The sequence below is a fragment of the Gopherus evgoodei genome, chromosome 11 (genome assembly GCF_007399415.2).
Source record: "Gopherus evgoodei ecotype Sinaloan lineage chromosome 11, rGopEvg1_v1.p, whole genome shotgun sequence".
Lineage (NCBI taxonomy): Eukaryota > Metazoa > Chordata > Testudines > Testudinidae > Gopherus > Gopherus evgoodei.
Window position 1 is genome coordinate 24250088 of NC_044332.1, and position 24018 is coordinate 24274105.

Genomic DNA, 24018 nt, shown 5'->3' on the forward strand with positions numbered 1-24018 from the left:
GCTCCTTTAACATTAATCGCATATGTCCCATTGACATCACTGAGACTAGGATTCCATCCTATAAGAGTCACCTCTTGTACACTGGTGCATGAGACAACCCCTCCAATTATTGTAGTGTACACAGTACAACAGGCTTGTTTAGTGGCGTCTCATTAGGGTGGTTTGGGACTGTACATCGAAGACTAAGTTTCTAAGTACAAAGTGATAGATGGCTGACCATCTCTCTGAAGATCTAAAAGGCTGTTTTGCGAAGTGTCATAGCATAATGTGAAAACACAAGAGACCTTTTTAAAAAAAAAACACAAACAAGCGCCCAAATTAGATATCGGTCTAGTTCGCAACACCTCTAAAAGTATCTCATGCTCCTTAAGTTTTATTGCATAAGAACTTACATATGCAGTACAGCCTAGCTTATTTCAAATGCTAAAATGCAGTGCACATGTGACCTTAATATGAAAATGTGCTTGTCTCTTGCTTTTTATAACAATAAATCATCTGATCTCTTGTAGGTAATGAAAATTGCATAGAGGTACTATTGGAACAGAAATATTTCCGCAAATTTAATGGTAATAACTTCTCTCCATTGCACTGTGCTGTGTAAGTAGAAATATCAATATTAAATCTGGCTATTTTGCTTAAGGATATATATCCAGAAAATGAGTAGTATGAGAACAATAAAGTTATCTGGGTGTAGAGATAATAGTACTAGCAAATGATTTTTAGCTCTGATGATGATAATGTACATATTCTTGTGGTGAAAAACTGGTGCTATCAAGAGCCATATGAATTACTGCAGTTTGAATGAATTTGTTAGTTTTTTCATTTAATGGCCTGAAGTTGCACTCTCACGATTACAGAGCAAGCTGCACCTCTGTCCCCTTTCTGATCTCTCTGAGTGCAGCATTAGAGGAAAAAAAGGATTTAAAAAAGCTAACACAAATATTTACCTTACCTCAAGTTCAGGCATCCCCTAATGGTGAGCTAAGAAGGCTTTGCATGCTGAGACACTCCCAGCAGGCTCCTGGGGCTGACGCTGGTTTGAGTCTGGTTCCCTCGAGCGCTCTCTGTCCCGAGAGCATCCCCCTTTAAACCCTGCTGCAGTTCTTTGTTCTTCTGTTTTGCCCGGTTCTGGCCATTCCTGGCCAAAACCAGTTTCATAGGTTGGCTGAAGATGGAGGCATCATCATCAAAGCTCTGGCAGTTCTGGCATTGTGCCTTAAAAACTCCAAAGTGTTTATTAATAGATGGCTGCCTGCAGCCATTCATCTCCTTCCTACCTGTATTTAAGACAGACTTCTGTTGAGTTAAACCAACATATTCATACAGTAAACATACCAATAACTAGGCCAACATACACTGTCAGTAAATTACCACAGGCCAGCTCCAAATCTGACTATCACATTCAGAAAAAATTAGCTCAATTTAGGGCAAAGCATATGCAGTATTTTGGGAGAATGTGCTTTTTGAGTGGGGTAAGCCAGCAGAAAAATCATTAAGAATGATAGAATCAAACACACACATTCATGATTCCTGCTGAGGGTTAGAATTACTGACTTATGAACTCTTCGTTCTGCTGGTAGTATAATTATCTTCTCCCAGAAATGACTGATGTGTGGATCCTATATAAATGTACAGAGGTCTGCTCTCACTTCTCTAGTTAATTGTCAGCTTTTCTATTTGTATGATCTGTTTGTTCATCCTAAACTAAACCTTGAATTTTTTAATAATAAAAATGATAAATTAAAAAAATAGAACCCTTCAAAAACCTGCTTAAAATAAAACCACTTCTGGCTGAAACTTGATATATAAAATCTGACGCCCGAATGGTCACTTTAAAAAAAAAATGGCCTCCTTCTCCCCAGTAGAGCAATCCGGAGACAGGGACCAAATCTCAACAAACTTTTCCTCGGGTTTAAGATAATAGAGGTCATTGTCATCCATAAAATGACAGCATTTCTATAGAAATAGTGGCTTGACTAAAAGCTTACTAAAAAGTTACAGTAGTCTATGAAAAATTAGTTTTCTCTATTAACTATAAAATGGCATATGCTGCATATAATAATTACAGTTAATATTTTTAAACATTAAAAACTTCATTGAAGACTAAGGGGATAACATTCTTCTCAGCTTAAAGGCCTGTTGGATCCAGGAGACAAGCTGCTTGGTGTTGCAATGTTTTGCCAAATACAGACCACCATTTCTCTCCTCTTGCCCTCCCACCCCCAACCTCTCAACTCCTTGGAAATAGCGAGACCTTGTGAATACTTTAAATGTTTGAATAAAGTTACTTTCACTTAAGCCCACACATCTGAGCCTAGGCTAAGATATGTGATTTAAGTTTAAACTAATTTTAAAGGGTTTAAAGAAGTTTTGGGGAGTTCACTCAGGGCCACTAGTTCAGATTTACTTCTGAGAAGGATTCCCCGTAGCCATTTTAAACCTTGACAAGCGTTCCAGCTGAATATGAAGGTGTGTGTGTTTGGTTTTTGTTTTGCTTTAAAAGTTTAGTCAGTGCATTGAACCTTCAGCTTGTTTTGTGTCGGCAGACCTCCGTAGAAGGGATCGGCTGTGCGCAGCCAGTTGCAGGACCAGTGTCTATTTCTTTTGTGATTCAAATCCAAAATAGTAGCTGCAATTTGATTGTAATGGAGCTACACTGATTTATAGCAGCTGGGATCAGGCTCATACTGTTAAAGCAAAAATTAATTGGGACACCTTACAAATATACAGAAAGAAATACTAATGTACTGTCAGTTGGGGAAAGGAATGAAGTGTGTATGGGCAGAGTGGAAAACAGTTAGACATTTTTCCTTAAAAAGGATTGTTCTTTCCTTTATAGAATCAATGATCATGAAAATTGTGCGTCACTGCTCATTGGGGCTATAGATGCCAGCATTGTCAACTGTAAAGATGACAAAGGAAGGTAAGAGTTCAAGAAACTGAACAAAATGCATTTCACCTTCACAAATCAATCTAAGATCATAATTTTTGCTTTGTGCAACTAATCTACATCTGGGCTAAAATTTGTCAGACCAGCTCCTGATGACATAGAAGTTGAACTTTAACAAAGAAAGTGGTGATTCACTTCTAAAGAGAATATTATTTTACATTGTTACCAAAATAAATATTAGTTTTTTTTAAAATGCCCAGGGCTAAGGGCTGTTCACCGGAACCCAGTATGGTGGTAGTTAGGGGTTTTTTTACCTCCTCTTCTCGGATTGCTGTTTATGATTAAAAGGAAACCAGTTTGGGGCAAATGAAAAAGCTGAGTTAATTCCTAGTTGTAAAACATAAAAATTGTAAGCTAAGAGTGCACTTGACAGGGGTTATGAAACAAGAATATAACTATATATGCTTTCTCACGTGTTAAGCAAAAACATTTAAACACATTCAGTTTTGCAAGACCATAATTTGTAGGATAGAAAAGTATTTAACTTCTGAAAGAACTCTTATTAAACAGGTTTCAGAGTAGCAGCTGTATTAGTCTGTATCCGCAAAAAGAACAGGAGTACTTGTGGCACCTTAGAGCAGAGGTCGGCAACCTATGGCACGTGTGCCAAAGATGGCACGCGTGCCAATTTTTAATGGCACGCGGCTGCCTGCTGGGACTCCGCGTGTCATTAAAAATCCTGCCGACGCGGCAAGCCGCGGGGTCCACGGTCCCACGCCGGAGCGCTGGCCGAGCGCAGCAAGCTGCCGGCCCCTCCCCCGCCTTCCGCCAGAGCCCTGCCGCTGCCCACGCAGAGCTCTGGGGGGCAGGGGCTGTGTGCTCCCGCGGGGCCGCATTTGGCTCCGTGGAGAGGGAAGGACGCTCCCAGCTCACCCGGAGCCCTGCTGCCGCATGCACAGTGCTCTAAAGGGCGGGGCGGGGCGGAGCAGGGCTGCGTGCAGGGGGGGCGGCAGCGGTGGCGGCAGGACTCCGGATGAACGAGGAGCCTCATAGTAAGGGGGCTGGCTCTGGGCCGGGGGGGGGTTGGGTAAGGGGTGGGAGTAGTCAGGGACAGGGAGCAGGGTGGGTTGGATGGGGGAGTGGTATACTAGGGGGTGGTTAGGGGTGGGGGTCTCTGGAGGGGGCAGTCAGGGAGCAGGGGGGGTTGGATGGGGCATATGAGTCCTGGGGTGTTTGGGGGGTGGATAGGGGTCAGGGCAGTCAGGGGACAGGGAGCAAAGAGGGTCCTGGGCGAGCAGTTAGGGTGGGGGGGGTCCTCCGGAGGGGGTGGTCAGGGGACAAGGAGCTGGGGGGGTTGGATGAATCAGGAGTTCTGGGGGGACTGCCAGGAGATAGGGGTGTGGAGAGGGGTTGGGGCAGGCAGGCAGGAAGCGGAGGTGGGGGTTGTATGGGTCCAGAGTTCTGGGGATCCTGTCAGGGGGCGGGGAGCAATTAGATAGGCATGGGAGTCCAGGGGGTCTGTCTGGGTGTGGATAAGGGTTGGGACAGTCAGGAGATAAGGGGCAGGGAGGCTTAGATAGGGGGTGGGGTCCCAGGAGGGGTAGTCGGGACAAGGAGTGGGGGGGAGGTTGGGGATTCTGGGGGGTGCAGTCACCCAGCCCTGAGCCCTGATCTCTCCCCCCACACACACACACACACCCAGCCCTCTGCCCTGAGCCCTGCACCCCCCACACATGCAGGCCCCTGCCCTGAGCCCTGTACCACCCAGCCCTCTGTTGATTGACCCCCTCATGCCCCTAGCCCTGACTGGCACCCCCACACATACCCAGCCCTCCTCCCCTGACACCTGCACCCCCCTCACATGCCCCCAGCCCTCTGCCCTGACTCTTGCAGCCCCCACATCCCCATTCCCCCCCCCATCCCATGCACCCTCACTCACATTCCCACCTGCACCCCTCACACCACATGGGAGCTGCCCAGGTAAGTGCCCCCACATCCAAATCTCCTGCTCCAACCCTGAGCCCCCTCCTTCATTTTAGCTTCTGGCCAGACCTTTCACCCCCAGCCCTGTGCTCAGTCCACTCCAACTCTCAGCTCAGTGCAGAGAGAGGAAGAGAGAGGGCCAGAACCAGGGAGAAGGTAGGTACCCACTGTATGTGGGCAGGGCCGGGACCCCAGACCGGCACTGGGCTGAGCGGGTCTGGCAGCCGAGATCCCGGCTGGCAGGAGCCGGAGGATGGAACCCCTGAGCGGCAGTGAGCTGAGCTGCTCAGCCAACTGCCGGTCTGGGGTCCCAGCCACCAGCCCCACACAGCCCGCTGCCGGTCTGGGGTTCTGGCTGCCAGACCCTTCCCAGCTGGGGTCCCGGCCGCAGGCTCCACTCAGCCCACTGCCAGCCTAGGTGAACAGAACCTCACACCAGCAGTGGGCTGAGTGGGTCGGTGGCGTAAGATCAACATTTTAATTTAATTTTAAATGAAGCTTCTTAAACATTTTGAAAACCTTGTTTATTTTACAATACAACACTAGTTTAGTTATATAATATATAGACTTGTAGAGAGAGACCTTCTAAAAAACATTAAAATGTATGACTGGCACGCGAAACCTTAAATTAGAGTGAATAAATGAAGACTCAGCACACCACTTCTGAAAGGTTGCCGACCCCTGCCTTAGAGACTAACAAATTTATTTGAGCATAAGCTTTCGTGCTGTAGCTTACAAAAACTTATGCTCAAATAAATTTGTTAGTCTCTAAGGTGCTACAAGTATCCTGTTCTTATTAAACAAAATATACTACTGACTCTGACAGATGGGGACAGCTGGATCATGTACACACCCAAATCTTTAATTTATTTGGGGCAGTGAGAATCTCCTCAGTGTATTTCTGTGTGTGACAGGTTTGGTCACAGAGACCCCCTTGGGATTGTCACCTGATGTGCTGAAATTACCTCTGAGCCCGTTTTCCCTGATGACTTGAGACTCCAGAACCCTACCTTGTTGAGCCAGACATGCTAGCCTGCTGCAACACAGACCCGGGTTTGAACCACGCCCCGAAAACTGCAGGTTTTAACTGAAAACCACTCAGCAGGTTACCTAACTGCAGCACCCAGACACCCAAACAAACCCCAAATCTGTTTTACTCTGTATAAAGCTTATACAACGTAAACTCAAGAATTGTCCGCCCTCTATAACACTGAGAGATGCACAGCTGTTTGCTCCCCTAGGTATTAATCACTTACTCTGGGTTTGTTAATAAACAAAAGTGATTTTATTAAGTATAAAAAGTAGGATTTAACTGGTTTCAAGTAATAACAGAAAGAACAAAGTAAGTTACCAAGCAAAATAAAACAAAACACACAAGTCTAAGCCTAATACATTAAGAAACTGAATACAGGTAAATCTCACCCTCAGAGGTGTTCCAGTAAGCTTCTTTCACAGAGTAGACTCCTCCTCAGTCTGGGACCAATTCTTTCTCCGGTACAGTCCTTGTTAGTCCCAGCTCAGGCGATAAGTGCTCATGACTGGCAGCCCCCTTTGTTCTGTTCCATCCCCCTTTATAGCTTTGGCCCAAGGCAGGAATCGTTTGTCTTTCCCCATCCCTCCTTCTAAATGGAAAAGCACCAGGTCTAAGATGGATTCCAATATCATGTGACTGGTCACATGTCACTGTAAGACCTCATTCTTCATTACCCATGTCATGTACACATAGGGTGACCAGATGACAAAGATGAAATATCGGGACGCGGGGGGGGGGGGGGGCGGGAAGGGAAAAAAAACAACAAAACATCGGTTGGGATGCGGGACAAACAAGCAAATATCGGAACAGTCCCGATAAAATCGTCTGGTAACCCTATGTACACAGGAAGGCTTGCAGGTGAATAAATCCATTCACAACCAATTGTCCTAAACAATGGGAGCTGTCAAGATCTAGGTTGAGGAGACAGCAAGTGTGAAAAATCGGGACTGGGGTGGGGAGTAATAGGAACCTATATAAGAAAAAGACCCAAAAATCGCGGGACTGTCCCTATAGAATCGGGATGTCTGGTCACCCTATCAAGATCCTAAGCCACCATTAATGGCCCACACTTTGCACAATTACAATAGGACCTCAGAGTAATACTTTATAATTCTAGCTTCAGATACAAGAATGATACATTCATACAAATAGGATGAACACACTCAGATTATAAGCTTTGTAATGATACCTTACAAGAGACCTTTTGCATAAAGCCTATTCGAGTTACATTATATTCACACTCCTTAGCATATTTCCGTATAGGATATGGAGTGCAATATCACACTGTGTATTTATTTAGTTTTGTTAAAGTTGTATAACAGTTGAATTGCTGCCCATTGCATGCTCTGGGTACACTTACAACAAATAAAATTGTGGTCATAATAATTAATTTAAATACCTCACCCTCAAAGTTTTCCAGATAACAATAAAGCTAAAAACCAAAACAAAACAAAAGCAGCCATAAAACAAAACAAGAACACCCAATCATCAGACATCACTGGAAACAACTCCTGCCCCTTCCCCCAATTTTCTTTTCCCCAAATGTCTCAGTCTTACCATGTGGAGACAGAGAACCCATCCTCAGAGTTGTGGGATCCTCTCAAAATTAAAATAAGCTACAAACCTTTTAAAATCATTGCTACACTCTACAATAATGTTGTCAAACATTATGGGTTACAGTACTGTTACTGCAGTGTTCAGGTCATTACTTTAGGTAGAATATTGTAGCATTTTTTTAATAATGGGAAGGCCAGATCCAGATTTGCCTTATATTTTACCTGTCACAAGCTTATTCAAAAAATCAGGAGTAATAGGGAGGTCTGCTAGCTTTTTGCATTGTGCAGTATGTTCTGTTAAGTTAAACATCCTGTTCTTATGAGCTTGTCCACAACTCCATCCACCTGATGTTGGCCAGTTTTAGACTTTTTGCTGTACAAACACTGAGGATGCAACTGTTACCTTTATTGCTTATATGAGAGAAGCATCCTAACTTGCCTTGTTGAGAATTTAAGTTCAAGTTTCATAGGAAAAAAGCTTCAAAACTTCTTGTACTGTTCTGCTTAAGGCTACAAGGAACAACAATATTGTAATTCTTTATAGATCATTTAATATCCTAAAGCTATAACCGTGCTGTTTTTTCTCATAGAACTCCACTTCATGCGGCAGCCTTTGCTGATCACGTGGAATGCTTGCAGCTTCTTTTAAATCACAATGCACTGGTAAATGCTGCAGATAATTCAGGGAAAACGCCACTTATGATGGCAGCTGAAAATGGACATGCAGGTGCTGTAGGTAGGTACCTATTTGCTTCTGTAAATCTTGAAAGAAAATGAAGGCTACTGTACTTACCCATCCAAGTGCTTTATCAGTTTTTTTTCCCCTTGGGGATTATAATTAAAATACTAAGAGATATAAGAGTACATACCTAAATGTGTGTCCATCTATTTTATATAATGAGTAAAAGGAAGTTAGCTTCATATTTTTAAGAAGTCTCATGTGTTTGTTGCATCCAAAATTCTTGTCAGTTGTTTTCACTTCACTTTGCAAATAGTTTCAATAACAGATAAACCATGCCCATTTTTCTGCCAAAAATCAAGTAGCATGTGATTAAAAAGTGCTCTTGGTATTAATTCCTTCATTTGTCTCATTTCCCTGAATATACAGGGCAACAGAATCTCCTTCTAGCAGGAAGATGAAGAGGAATCTTTTGTAGTTAAATTATTAAAATATGTTTATTTTGAAGTGCAAAATATTGTTTTGAATGGGCAACTGTAAGTTGAGTCTGGACTTATTATTTTTTTTAAAAAACCCTATAACAAATATAAACTCATACTTTCTCTCCAGACTTGACTGTGTAGCCCACGTCCTGGATTGCTACACCCATTATCTCCCCCAAAGATATAATGAGTCAGCAGAACCCACTTACTCTTCTCAAAGCAGGATCCACAGTTGTTAACTGGGTGGACACTTTCAGGCCAAAACTGCCATTCTGATGTTGCGGATTTCATCAGTCAAATTAATATGAATATATTTGAACTGACAATTTTGGGTAAAATGAACATTTAATTAACAGTTTTCCATTTTCAACCAGCTGTTAGCTTTGGTTTGATTGCTGATTAACTGCGCAAAGTACAGTTTGTTCATTGATAATTTTTCCTCCAAATTTGTATGGTTTATATAGAATAAGGATCTATTTGACCATGTACAGTACTGCATGCACATATTCTGGAGACTGGAATTAATTTTCTCCTTTGCAGTTTGCATGTGCATCAGTCTGTAGGATTTATCCAATGGTTTTTGTTTCTGTATTTCAGATTTTTTGGTGAACAGTGCCAAGGCAGATCTGACTGTAAAGGATAAGGACTTGAATACACCCTTGCACTTGGCTAGCAGTAAAGTATGTGAAGGAACTTTGTAGACTATATGCGCGCACGTGCACACACTTGTATTATATATACTATATATGTGTGCATTGAAGAGGTATTTAAAACAAGGCCTTGGCAGAATATTGAAGACATTCATTTCTCAGGCCAATGAAATCCTGAGTGCAATGAAGCTGTGATGTACACAAACTGGTGGGGGGGGGGGGGAGAACGCGGGGAGGGAGGAAACGTAGTAGAGTTAGCTTGCTCTTCGGCCTATCCAGCAGGTTACAGTAATTTTGAGAGGCAAGGCAAATATAGGCTGCTGTATCTTACTACTTTTGAGATACTGGTAACAGTGATAAGGAAATATTGCTAATGTGAAGAAGCTATGAGACCATTGTGAATTTCCAGAATAGTCTCACTGTAGTAGTATGTATAATACAGCTTTACATAATCTCTTGGGTTTCTGTGGAAAGGGACAGAAATTTCCTGTTCAAACTGATGCCAAGGTCTTGAAAAAGTTGAGGCAGAAATCAGGTTTGATCATGGTTTTCTTTTCCAGGCTCTGTGTCCACATATTTAGTAACCTCAATAGGCTTCACCTCCTCTCTCCTCCAAGTCTTCTGCTGCCACTACCTGGCTTAGCAAGAAAGAAATACCCTCATTCCCTTAACAGGTTTTTCTTTTTCAATTGCACCTTTTAATAGGTGGGAGTTTAGTAGCGATCAAGTTTGTTCAAGGCCTCTTTGCCATATCCCACTGTACACCCCTCCCCCAATTTATAAAGATGCATCAGCTATTTTGTTAGCATCTCATATCAGCTGTTTAATATGGTACATGTGGCACTGGATCACCTTCAAGGAATGGACACCTGTGCTAAACACCTATACTCCAAAGCCCCAACCCTGCAATTTGTTCTGCCCAGGCCGACCCTTGCACTTATGCAGACGAAGTTGCAGAATTGTGGCCCAATTCTGCATTATTTAATAAAATCTTTGGAAAGTTTAATTGTCAATAGTGCCCTTATCATACAGGGGGAAAATACTTCTTCAACTATTTAATCGAAAAAAAATTAATGTTTCTTTGCCTAATTAAAATGCAGAAGCAATCAGGCATTTAAAGGTCAAGGAAGTACTATTACTAGTGCTAAATATTGCTTATTTATTTAAAAAAATATATAGACCATCAGTTAACTGTTCTTTCAAAAGATCACTACTGTTTCATGAAGACATGGATTCAAATATAGCTTAAAATAGGGTCTATATGTATAAGGCATGCAGTGTTTTAAAGGAAAAAAGCCACAGTTGGCACATTTGGGTTACTTAAAATTCACCCAATAATAATGGTAGGGATTGCAATCTGTGTCTCCTGGCCTTTGAAATTCATAAAGTATGCACCCTTTTATAAACTCAGAAGCATGTTTGTAATTCTAAATGCATTTTTTAATTTGTATTTGTATTTTTAATTTATGTTGCCTCAATTTTAAAACCCTCTGCAAATTAACATATATTTTATTTTTAATATTAGGGTCATGAAAAATGTGCCTTGTTAATACTTGACAAGATCCAAGAACAGAGCCTTATTAATGCAAAAAATAATGCATTGCAGACGTAAGTAAACGCTGAAATTTTACTATTTATTCACTTGTGCTCTTATGTATTGTTTTTACCAGAAAATTCAGATTTGGAATTTCAAATTAACGTTACTTAGATTTTTCTTAAGTGTGTAATTTAAAAAAAAAATTAAAATGTTTCACTGTGGTAGAATATCTGAAAATTATTGAATTTTGGAATATCTTGAGCTATATTTAGTCCTATGGAGCATGTAATATAAGGTGCTTCTGTGAAGATCAGCTGCTTTATTCTTTTAAAAACAAACATAGGTTCTTCTTCGAGTGATTGCTCACATCCATTCCAGTTAGGTGTGCGCGCCGCGCGTGCACGTTCGTCGGAAACTTTTTACCCTAGCAACTCCAGTGGGCCGGCAGGTCGCCCCCTGGAGTGGCGCCGCCATGGCGCCCAATATATATCCCTGCCGGCCCGCCCGCTCCTCAGTTCCTTCTTACCGCCGTGTCGGTCGTTGGAACTGTGGAGCGCGGCATAGCTGTCCTCCACGTCCCTAGCTCTCCTAGTTCTCTATCGTTTATCTATCGTTCATCTCTAGTCCATTATAGTTGTTAATTAGTTGGTTAAGTAGATAGTTAAGTTAAATAGTTAAGTAGTTCTTTGCCGGGGGCTTAGCCCTTCCCGGCACCCGGCGCCAGGCTCATGCCTGTTTCACCAGGCTTCAAACAGTGTGCGGCCTGCAAGAAGCCCATGCCTACCAGCGATCCCCACGAAGCGTGCCTGAAGTGCCTCGGGGAATCGCACAGATCTGACAAGTGCCGCATCTGTAAGGCTTTTAAGCCAAGGACAAAGAAGGAGAGGGATCAAAGGCTCCGGACTCTCCTCATGGAGGCGGCACTTGACCCGACGGCTTCGCAGGCCGTGATCTCGGCGCCGGCACCGGATCGCACCGGCACAGAGAAGACTCCCCGGCACCGACCCTCTCCGGCACCGGAGTCAGAACCAAGGCCGTCGAAGTCCAATACTCCGGCCAGGCAGACCCGGCTAGAGCGCCCGGCCTCGACATCGGCCGCGGCGCCGCCGGCACCGTCGACTCCGGGCCCAGCGGGTCCGTCGAGTCCGGTACCGCCGAGCTCCCCCATGAGATCTGGGGTTGAGATAATGGTCCCATCCACACCGGAGACCTTCGCCTCGGCTCGGGACCTCATAGCCCTGACTGAGCCCACTCGGCTGCCACCCCCGGTACCTCCGGTGCGGGTTGTGTCCAGAGGCAAGCCCATGATGTCGGCACCGCTCAGAAAATCTCGTTCACGATCCAGGTCCCGACGTCTTGGGCGCTCCAGGTCCCGCCGCCGCTCGCAGTCCCGGCACCGCTCCCCTCAGCGGTACCGGTCGACATCGAGACGATCGCGGTCAGGTTCCAGTCGCCGAGACCGGCACCGCGATTCCAGGAGCAGGTCCCGACGCTACTCGCCGCACCGGTCGACCTCCCGGCACCGAGCCAGTGGCAGGTCCCGGTCTCGGTCGACCTCCCGGCACCGAGCCGGTGGCAGGTCCCGGCACCGAAGCGGCGCCCGGTACCGATCAGGATCCCGGCACCGCGACAGAACCCGGTCCCGATCCCGATCCCGGCACCGATATGACTCCCGGCACCGGTCCCCGGCACCGAGACGATCCTCCGTGCCGGCCCGCGCAGACCCTTACCATCCAGGGTCGGCCCCTCCATGGCCCTCTAGACAGCCGTCCGTATCCTCCCAGACGGACAGCGGGTATGCGCTGGGCACCGACCGGCAGACGGCGCTGTTCGGTGATCCGCCGCTGCAGGACCAAGGCCCACAACAGTGGGGATTCTGGACACCCTGGGCATAGCATCAGGCCCAGGGCCCCCAGCAGCTCCCTGCTAGGCCGGCGACTGCGGAGCGTAGGGCTCCTGAAGCCTCGTTGTCTCGCCCCCCTCCCTCCCCGGAAGGGGAGGAAGGGTCCAAGCAGCAAGACTCCGCTGTGGCTCCTGAGGCAGAGGCGAGGGCTGAGGAAGACCCTCAGTTAGACACTCTTGTGCCTGGGGTCTCCTCATCCTCCTCCCCGGATGAGGTGGTGGCGGATACCTCCTCCAACAGTCCCCCCCCGCTGGATCTCAGGGCGCACCAAGACCTCCTCAGGCGATTGGCTCAAAATCTGAGTCTGCAGGCAGAGGAGGTCTCGGAGATAGAGGATCCAATTGTAACCATCCTCTCTTCTGATGCTCCCACCAGGGTCGCCCTGCCCTTCATACGGACCATCCAGGCCAACGCCAACACCATCTGGCAGTCCCCGGCCTCCATCCCTCCGACAGCGAAAGGCGTCGAGAGGAAGTACATGGCCCCTTCTAGGGGATACGAATATCTCCATGTACACCCGACTCCGGGTTCACTGGTGGTGCAATCAGTGAACGATAGGGAGCGTCACGGCCAGGAGGCTCCAGCCCCCAAATCCAGAGAAGCCAGGCGGATGGACCTCCTTGGCCGTAAGGTGTATTCGGCTGGGGCGCTGCAGCTCAGGGTCTCCAACCAGCAGGCCCTGCTGAGCAGAAGATATGCCTTTAATTCCTGGGTGGCAGTGGACAAATTTAAGGAGCTGCTGCCACAGGATGCTCGCCAAGAGTTTGCGGCCATCTTGGACGAAGGCAAGAAGGTTGCACGCACGTCCTTGCAAGCCTCCTTGGACGCTGCGGACTCGGCTGCCCGTACCCTCGCGTCAGGAGTTACGATGCGTCGCATCTCCTGGCTGCAGGTTTCCGGCCTTCCGCCGGAGCTCCAGCATACTATACAGGACCTTCCTTTCGAAGGCCAGGGCTTGTTCTCTGACAAGACAGACCCCAGACTCAAGAGTCTGAAAGACAACCGGGTCATTATGCGGTCCCTCGGGATGCACACCCCCGTGACGCAGCGTAGACCCTTTAGGTCGCAGCAACAACAACAACGCAGGCCGTTTTCCCAGTTCCGCCAGCGGCAGGACCTTTACAGGCGCCGCGGCAGGAACGGAAGGCGCAGGCACTCGGGGAACCAAGGGGGGCAGAACCAAGGCTCCTCAAAACCCCCGCCTGGACCTAAGCCTTCATTTTGAAGGTGCGCCCGAGGGCGCAGTAACAGTTTCCCCTATGGATCCTTCCCCCCCGTTTTCCAACCGCCTTTCGTTTTTCCTCCCGGCGTGGTCCCAAATAACATCGGACCGCTGGGTCTTAAGCATGGTGCAGACGGGATACTGCCTGCAGTTTGTTTCATTTCCTCCTTCCCGCCCTCCTTCCTCGTCCCTCTTCAGGGACCCCTCTCACGAGCAATTCCTTCGGCAGGAGGTGCAGACGCTCCTCAGCAAAGGAGCTATAGAGGCGGTTCCGGAAAGCGAGAAAGGCAAGGGGTTTTATTCCCGCTACTTTCTGATCCCCAAGGCCAAGGGGGGCCTCAGGCCTATCCTCGACCTGCGAGAGCTCAACAAATACCTCGTGAAGTTGAAGTTCCGCATGGTATCCCTGGGGACCATTATTCCATCTCTGGATCCGGGAGACTGGTACGCCGCCCTCGACATGCAGGACGCGTATTTCCACATTGCCATTTGGCCGCGCCACAGACGCTTCCTCCGCTTCGTTGTGGGGGCTCTTCATTATCAATTTGCAGTCCTCCCATTTGGCCTGTCCACGGCCCCGAGGGTGTTTACAAAATGCATGGCAGTTGTCGTGGCGCATCTTCGGCGCAACCGTGTCCACGTGTTCCCTTATCTGGACGACTGGTTGATTTGGGGCACGTCGGAACAACAAGTCAACAGCCATGTCCGCGTGATCACCGGCATGTTTGCAAGTCTGGGCCTCTTGATAAACACAGACAAGTCCACCCTGAGGCCCACTCAGAAGGTGGAATTTATCGGGGCCGTCCTGGACGCCACTGTGGGCAGGGCCTTGCTGCCTCTGCAACGGTTCCAGACCATGGTGGCGATCGTTCAACGTTTGCGGTCAGCTCCATTGACGTCAGTGAGGACATGTCTAACCCTGTTAGGCCACATGGCGGCTTGCACCTTTGTGACCGATTACGCTCGGCTCCGCATGAGGCCTCTCCAGCTGTGGCTTATCAGTCATTACAGGCCGGCAAGGCAACCGTTAGACATATTAGTCACAATCCCCCAGAAGGTCTTAGATTCTCTCGGCTGGTGGCTAGACCAGTCCGTATTATGTGCGGGTCTTCCCTTCCACCCCTCTCAGCCCTCGGTATCCCTGACAACGGATGCCTCAGATCTAGGCTGGGGGGCCCACCTAGGGACCCTGCGGACACAGGGCCTGTGGTCTCAGGAGGAGGTGGGGCTACACATCAACATGCGGGAGTTGAGAGCGGTCCGCCTTGCTTGTCAAGCGTTCTGTCATCAGCTTCAGGGTCGTTGTGTCGCCGTGTTCACAGACAACACGACGACCATGTACTATATCAACAAGCAGGGCGGCACCAGGTCCTCCTCCCTGTGCCTCGAGGCGATACGACTCTGGGACTTTTGCGTAGCCCACTCCATTCACCTCAGGGCTTCTTTCCTCCCTGGAGTACGGAACACGCTGGCGGATCGATTGAGCAGATCCTTCCTGTCACACGAGTGGTCCCTTCGCCCGGACGTCGCTCTCTCCATTTTCCGGAGGTGGGGTTATCCCCGGGTGGACCTCTTCGCGTCCAAGGGGAACAGGAAGTGCCAAGCGTTCTGCTCCTTTCAGGGCAGGGAGCCGGGGTCGATAGCGGATGCCTTCCTCATCCAGTGGTCGACCCACCTGTACTATGCGTTTCCCCCGTTCCCTCTGGTCCACAAGGTCCTCCTGAAGGTGCGCAGAGACAGGGCTTGCGTGATCATGGTGGCCCCGGCATGGCCCAGGCAGCACTGGTACACCATGCTGCTGGACTTGGCCGTAGCCGACTCAGTTCCCCTGCCCCTTCATCCGGACCTGATTACCCAGGACCACGGGACCCTCTGTCACCCAGACCTGCAGTCGCTGCACCTAGCGGCGTGGCTCCTGCGTGGCTGACTGGTTCCGAGCTGCGCTGCTCCACGCCTGTGAGGGAGGTGCTCTTGAGCAGCAGGAAACCGTCCACAAGAGCCACATATTCGGCGAAATGGAAACGCTTCTCCTGTTGGTGCGTAGAGAGAAATCTCCGCCCTATGGAAGTTTCGGTAACCGAAATCTTAGACTATGTTTGGTCCCTCAAAGGGCAAGGTCTGGCCTTATCGTCGTTGCGAGTCCACCTAGCAGCTATCTCCACCTTTCACCCGGGTGCAGACGGTCGCTCCGTTTTTTCTCACCCGACGGTGTCGAGATTCCTTAAAGGGCTGGAACGTTTATTCCCTAACGTCCGTCCCCCTGCTCCGACCTGGGATCTTAACCTGGTGTTGTCCCGGCTTATGGGGCCCCCCTTTGAGCCGTTAGCTACTTGCTCCCTGCTCTACCTCTCTTGGAAGACTGCCTTTCTAGTAGCTATCACCTCAGCTAGACGGGTGTCGGAACTCCGAGCTCTTGTGGTAGACCCCCCATATACGGTCTTCCACAAAGACAAGGTGCAGCTGAGACCACACCCTGCTTTTCTGCCCAAGGTGGTCTCAGCCTTCCACGTCAACCAAGAGATTTTCCTTCCGGTTTTTTTCCCAAAACCTCACTCCTCAGGCAGGGAGCAGCAGCTCCACTCGCTGGATGTCCGTAGGGCTCTCGCGTTCTACATAGAGAGGACCAAACCCTTCCGAAAATCCCCCCAGCTTTTCGTGGCGGTAGCAGATCGTATGAAAGGGCTTCCTATCTCCTCCCAGAGGGTATCCTCTTGGGTTACGTCCTGTATCAGGACCTGTTATGACTTGGCCCATGTCCCTACGGGCCGTGTGACTGCGCATTCTACCAGGGCGCAGGCGTCGTCGCTGGCTTTCCTCGCCCGTGTGCCCATCCAGGAAATCTGTCGGGCAGCGACCTGGTCATCGGTCCACACCTTTGCTTCCCACTACGCCCTGGTCCAGCAGTCGAGGGAGGATGCGGCCTTCGGAACTGCAGTGCTCCGTGCCGCGACTTCTCACTCCGACCCCACCGCCTAGGTATGGCTTGGGAGTCACCTAACTGGAATGGATGTGAGCAATCACTCGAAGAAGAAAAGACGGTTACTCACCTTTGTAACTGTTGTTCTTCGAGATGTGTTGCTCACATCCATTCCACACCCGCCCTCCTTCCCCACTGTCGGAGTAGCCGGCAAGAAGGAACTGAGGAGCGGGCGGGCCGGCAGGGATATATATTGGGCGCCATGGCGGCGCCACTCCAGGGGGCGACCTGCCGGCCCACTGGAGTTGCTAGGGTAAAAATTTTTCCGACGAACGTGCACGCGCGGCGCGCACACCTAACTGGAATGGATGTGAGCAACACATCTCGAAGAACAACAGTTACAAAGGTGAGTAACCGTCTTTTTTTTTCCAGTGAATAAAGCAAAAATCGTAGCCTGTTGTGTTGAATGTGACTCCTAATGTCTCCCCCCCACCCCCAAAAAAAGGATTATCCCTTGCAGATTAAACAAAGTAAGTTAAAGAAGAGCACCACTTTTTTTTTTCTCTCTGCTATGGTATTTAGGAATGTACTAGGATCTGATCCACACATTGTTCGGCCACACCAAAAGAAAGATATGAGGCAGTGGATGTGGCTTAATTAGGCCGCAACTTTGTTCACTTAAAATATCTGGAAGTACCCGGCCATAAATTGTACAGTGTGGGTCATCATCAGTTTCTTAATCACTTCCACATAATTCCCAGCCTGGTTGGACCTCGCCTCCTTCCCTCATATGAGGGCTAAAGGGGGGGGTTGAAAAGGAGAAGAGTTGGCTCCCCACTATATCAGACGTAGGAGCCCCGAACCCTCCTCCTTTAGCTCCCTTAAGGGATGCTTTCCTTCAGATCCTTTCCCAATCCATTTTATCCAATAACTGTAACCCTGTCATGCATTTTATATACTAAATTGTGACACTATAACTTAATCCCCCAGCCTTGCCCCACCCCGCTGGGTTCCAAAGCTACTGTGGGAAAGGCTAAAAAGAAAAAAAAAATCTCACCCTGTCTTGACCAACCTGGTGGTAAGGGAGAAATTCCTTCCTAGCCCCCAAGGAAAGAAGGGCAACTAGTGGAATGCCCACAGTGGGTCCTGAAGAAATCTGGACCCTTTTTCAGATTTTATGGCTGAGAGGATGGGTTCTCCCAGCTCGATCTGATGAAGGAAGGCTAGCAATAATTACTTTTTCTTCTTCTTCAAGTAGAGTCCCTGTGGGGGTGCCAATTCACACGCGAGGCTGTCTGGTAGCAGTGCCTGTCTGGCCTGTGCATGCACCCTACACATTGAGGCTATATGGGGATGCACAAGCGAACTTCCCTCAGTTCCTTCTCAATCACCTGTGACCTAAGACAGGGACTACTGCAGTGGTTCTCAATCTATTTATCATTGTGGGCCACATCCAACATTACCTGTATAGCCCTGAGGATGTCACACGGACCTCAGCTGTGTGGTGATTGGGACTCAAATTGAGAACCACTGATCTACTGTGTATCTGTTCTCTTTAGCATTCAGTGGTTGGTTAGTTAGCTAGTTAGTATTTTGGCTAAGATCAAGTATAGTTAGTTATTTTATATGGTTTATAGTTGTTGGAACAGTTGTCCCCACTCTTTTTTCCCCCTTAGGAAAAAATGTCATTCATAGATATAGTTAGAGATTTCAAATCCTTCCCCACTTAGGAAATCATTTTTTGTTATTTTGTTTGGGGATGCTGGAGTTCCAGGGATTTAAAAGGTGCTTCTCCTGCATTGAGGTTGTCCTGATCAGTGACAGGCATTCTCAGTGCCTTTGCTGTTTGGGAGATGCTCATGTACCCAGTAAGTGCAAGATCTACATTTCCTTCAAGGGTAGATTCTGAAACAATAGGACGAAGTCTAAACTCCTAGCGATGCAACAATCCTTAAAACCAGCTTCAGATCCAGGGGCAGAGGACCTCCCTGTGCATAGGCCTCCCACTATGACTACATCAACATCTAGAATACCAGAGGCTGCTAGAGACATAGGCAGTATCATGGCACCAATTGCATTCACAGCACCAAAGACCTCACCAAAGGTAGCCTCAGCATCTGTCTCTACACAGAAAGATGTAAAGAGTAAATCTCCGAGAAAGTCTTAGTCACCAACACATGCTTTAGAGAGTAGCAGAAAAGCTCCAGATCCCCTCAGAGGAGGTCCAGAACACAAGCTCTTGGACATCCTACAGCCTAAGGAGTCTAGCTAAATAGCACTCCCAGTGAATGAGGCCATACTAGAACCAGCAAGAACTGAATGGCACATGCCAGTTATGTGTGCCTCTACACCTAAGAGGATGGAAAAGCGGTACTTTGTCCCAGCTAAGGAAGTGGACTTTTTGTTCTCTGACCCTGCCCCCATACTCCCTAGTCATCCTAACAGCCACAAAAAGGTCCAGCCAACAGCTCCCAAGGGCAACCTGTGCAGATAAGGAAGTCAAGTGTTGAGGGGAGAAAAGTGTTTAATTCCATCATCTTCCAATTTAGAATTTCCAACTACCAGGACTCCCTGGCAAAATATTCTAAATTCCTGAGCTTTAAAGACAAGTTACCCCAGGAGGACAGGGCTCAATTTCAGGCCCTTATTGACGAGGAAAGATTAGTGGCAAGAACCTCACTAAAGGCTGCAGTCAACACTGCCAGTATTGCTTCAAGAGCTATAGTGATGTGCTGGGAAGTTTAGCTGCATTTTTGGGGTTCCAGGGAGGTACAGAACACTATCTTTTGATTGTCAGTGTTTCCAACCAGAAGATAGACAGGTCTTTGCACTCACTAAAAGACTCCAGGGCAACCCTCCATTCCCAGGGCGTATATAGACCAGCCCTGAAGAGGAAGTACCATAAGCAGTCTTACAAGCTGAGGTCTTTACCAGTGCTCTTACGAGCTACCTTGCAAACAGCAGAAGGTGCAAAAATATTGAGACACTTCCCCATCCACCTCTACTGCAGCTACTTGGTCTCCTGGCCTCTCTCCCTATCAGCCAAAAGATACTTTTGATGGGACACTTGGGAGCTACGAACTAATGTTTATGCCATCTCCACCCAATTACGAGATCTACTTTGGTGGACATCTAGCACAGTTTTCCCCACAGCTGGGGGCAATAACAAAGGATAAGTGGGTGCTAGATATCATCCATTTTGGTTATACCATTGGCTCCCAATCCCGCCAAAATTTCTTTCCCTCTCTTCAGAGACCATTCTCATGAGGAGATCCTACATTAGGAGTAGAATTCCTCCTCCAGTGGGAGCAAGGATAAGCAAATCAAGGAAAAAGGTTTTATTCTAAATATGAGGAGGGTGGAGACTCTTTCTCAACGTGCAGCCAACTAAGTGTATTTATTTGAAAGCTAAAATTCTGCATGATTAGATCTGTGGATAAAGACACATGATTCACCGCTCTCAGTATGAAAGATTTGTACTTTCACCTCCTTTCCACAGAAAATTCCTGATTTCTGGTGGGTCCCGACCACTGTCAATACAGGCTACTTTGGTTTGGTCTAGCAACTGCATCCAGAGTCTTCACAAAAGTGTTTTCCATAACAGCAGCGCAACTCAAGATAGGGTGATTCCACCATCTTCCTGTATCTAGACTACTGGCTTCTTAAAGGCAGGACATGTCCAAAAGTCATAGCACTGACCTCATTACTACTTTGTCTCGTAGCATCTCTGGGAACCTTTGTGAACATGGAAAAGTCTACTGTGACTTTGATACAGACTATAGATTTCTTAGGAGTGACCTTAGACTCAGTCAGAGCAAGAGCTTATCTTCCTATGGACAGATTCTAAGCCATGGGTAGCCTGAGAGATCAAGTTATGCACAACCCCTGGACATCAGTTTGGATTTGTTTAACTCTAATGGGTTGTTTGGAGTCACGTATTTAAATAACTCCATTTGCCAGACTCCAACTCCATTGTCTGTAGGCTTGGCTGCGAACAGTATACATACTGAGCAAACACAGCATAAACATTGTAGTAACAATTCGCACCACAATAAGGGCCTCTCTGACTTGCTGAAAGATCTTTCACAAGTGTGCTTGAGCATTCCTTTCCTATCCCCCATACCCAACAGGATAATAATCACAGATCCTCTTTGTTAGTTTGGAGGCTCACATACATGGTCACACTTGGATGCCCTCGGAAACGAGCATACACATACATCTCCTGGTGCTCAGAGCAGTCCAAGAAGCATGCAAAGCATTCTTACCATTAATCCAGTCTCACCGCATTCTCATGTCAGACAACAGGACAACCGTATTCTATGTAAACAAACAGGGAGATGTGAGATTCATTCCCCTGTGTATAAAATCTGTCAAGTTTATGGAACTGGTGTATCAATAACCATATTACCCTATCAGCAGTGTACTCCTAGGAACCAAGAATGGGCTTGCAAATAGCCTCAGCAGTCACTTTGCCACTGACCATGAGTGGGAGTTTGACAGCTCAGTGCGGAATTCCCTACCTAGATCTGTTCGCCTCCCAGACGAAGTGCAGCAAATACTGTTCCAGGGGAGCTCAGAGCCAGTTCTCCAGAGGTGACAATACAGCAAGTTGTATAGGCCCAGACCAGTCAGGGGTCCTGTCACTGCCCACACTGTAATCTGTGTGACTCATGGTTTTTGAATGTTTGGGGTCGGCAATGCTGCAGATAATGGAGCACCCATATATGTAAGGATAGGATCAAGACCTATCTTATAGACTGAGGGGGTGATTTGCTCCCACTGACAAGAAGGCAAGTGTGGAAGGCTGATGGAGGTTTCACCCCTGGATAAGAGGTGAAAACACTCCAGTCCATCTCCAGGGGGAGAGAAGGGATGCTTTGATTACCAATTGGGATGTACTGCAACAGTGCTGAGTAGATTCTCTTTACCCCCTGCTACTTCAACAATGAAAGAGCCTAGCAACAAAATGTACAATGATTCTGGCATCCTGCCAGAATTTTCCTGCAGAACCCAAAGGAAAGTGAAATAGTGAATTTTTCATCTTAGCCAAACTGATATCTTAGCCAAACTAAGATATTCTATCTTAACCAAAGTGAAGATGGAACAAAGGAAAGACATTTTGCTAGACTGAGGTCAATTCCCCTGCCAAATATCAAAGGCCTGCTGCAAACAAGGGAGGTGTGAGAGCCTTTCAACTAAATATTTTATAATGAAAAGTGTTATGCATGCACTATATACGGTGTCACTGTCAGTTCCCCCTCTATCTATCTATACACATACATGCATGCACATACAGAAAGAATGCACGCACATGCTCTTATCTGTATGTGAAAACAAGATATTTTATAGATGTGGAATTAAAATTTTATGTTTAAAAGAGGTGGTTATTTACAATCTATTTAGAATACAATTCTGAGGATCCAGAAAAGCAACTGAACATACTCTTAAGTGTTACTTAACCAGACGTTTCAAATATATTGCAAATCATACTTGAATCTAGAGTGTTATGTTTTGTAGACCTCTCCATATTGCTGCACGAAATGGCCTAAAAATGGTGGTTGAGCAGTTGCTGGCCAAGGGGGCATGCGTACTAGCAGTAGATGAAAATGGTAAGTGAAACAATGTAATTTGACAGTCTTCAGAAGAGCACCTAAGGTGATTTTTACAAGTAACAAAAGAAATAGACCTGCAAACTGGTTAATTAGACAACACTGATGCTTATACTCCTTTGTGAATAAGATGTTCAGTTGTATAAGTACCCAAACAAAGATACTACTTCTGTATATTTTATATCAAAGACACCGCAGACTTCACAACAGTCCCCTTACTGTTAATTTTGCATGTGCTGTCAACAGCTAGTCTTTCTTTAACCCCTGGGTGCAATGGTGGTTTGAATTTTCTAAACATGAAAAAGGCAACAGAAAATTCTGACTCCTTGCTCTAGAGTTAAGGATTATACATCTCATCAGAGCATGTTTAATGGTTAGGAGAAAAAACATCAGCAAATGTTTGTTTGTACCCCAATTCATTCTGAGATCAAAGTTAGTAATCAAATTTTCTGACCAAATCTGATATGCTAACAAATTATTACCAGCCTGTAGTAAGTGTGAATACAGTGTGCAACATATTTTCAAGTATAGTCACCAATTAAACACTTTGTTTCAGACCTCTATGAAATCCTTTTTCTAAACACAAAATATCTGTAAGGGAAAGTCAAAACTCTGTTTTTATGGTATTCAGAAAGTAACCTTTAAAATTCCTTCTTACAACACTGACTCAATGGCATTTAAGTATTTGATGTAACAGTTCTTTGCCTCAGTTTCCCTACCTGTAAAGTGGGAATAATGTTTTTTACCCATCACTGTAAGACACTTTGAGATCTATGGATGAAAAACACTATAAAAGCAATGAATCTTATTTGCCAAATTATACTAGTCAGACGGCATGAATTAATTCTGTTGAAGTCATCTGGATCTGAGTCGTGGACAGGATTTGGTCCCAATTAAATGCATTTGTAAGAAGAATGTCTATTACATCAACAGTAAAATATCATGTTTTATTACAAAGAAAACCTGTGGAGCACTGTTGATTGAATTTTGCCTGACCCAAAATGTAGCACTAGTTTTGATTAATAAAATGTATTAACTAAATGTAATTACCTGCTTATTACAGGTATTGTAATTAACAGCTCCTGCATATTTCACAGAATTAAACAATTGTACCAATATCATTAGATAGCTCTAAAGATTTTTTGTTTGGCACAGTCCCATTTATCATAGCATGCAATCTTCTACATCCCTTCCGAGTGATCTGGGAGGAGCAGAAGGTTTCTAAACTATTTAATCTTACTGCTTAATTTTTTCCTTTTATTACCCTTCACCTCACCCTTATGCTTTTACTGAGTGGCTACTGTTGTGGCACCTGACTGTAGCTGAATGCAAAGAGATATTGCTTTTCTCAATGCCACTGATTTGCCACTCCATCAATTTGCTGTTAGAACGTTCTGAAGAGCAGTGCTGACAGGATACTATTCCCAGGATCCAACCATTTCCATTGGCTTGCAAAACTTCCACCAAACTGATGAGTCAGAACCTCAAGGTCATTGCTGAATCTGAGTCTCCTAAAGAGAACTGTTGCTACAATTTCAAGTTGGCCCTATTTTTCTC

General features: G+C 46.6%; 1 protein-coding gene across 6 annotated transcripts in view; it reads left to right on the plus strand.

The window, feature by feature from the left end:
• ANKRD44 (ankyrin repeat domain 44) overlaps window positions 1-24018 on the plus strand; it is a 241184-nt gene that overhangs the window by 209879 nt on the left and 7287 nt on the right. For all 6 annotated transcript variants that reach the window (XM_030579928.1, XM_030579929.1, XM_030579923.1 and 3 more), the window contains 6 exons: window positions 510-597; window positions 2840-2923; window positions 8053-8198; window positions 9221-9303; window positions 10799-10881; window positions 22370-22461. In XM_030579928.1, the coding sequence (XP_030435788.1) occupies window positions 510-597; window positions 2840-2923; window positions 8053-8198; window positions 9221-9303; window positions 10799-10881; window positions 22370-22461 (576 nt within the window). The remainder of the gene's footprint in view (window positions 1-509; window positions 598-2839; window positions 2924-8052; window positions 8199-9220; window positions 9304-10798; window positions 10882-22369; window positions 22462-24018) is intronic.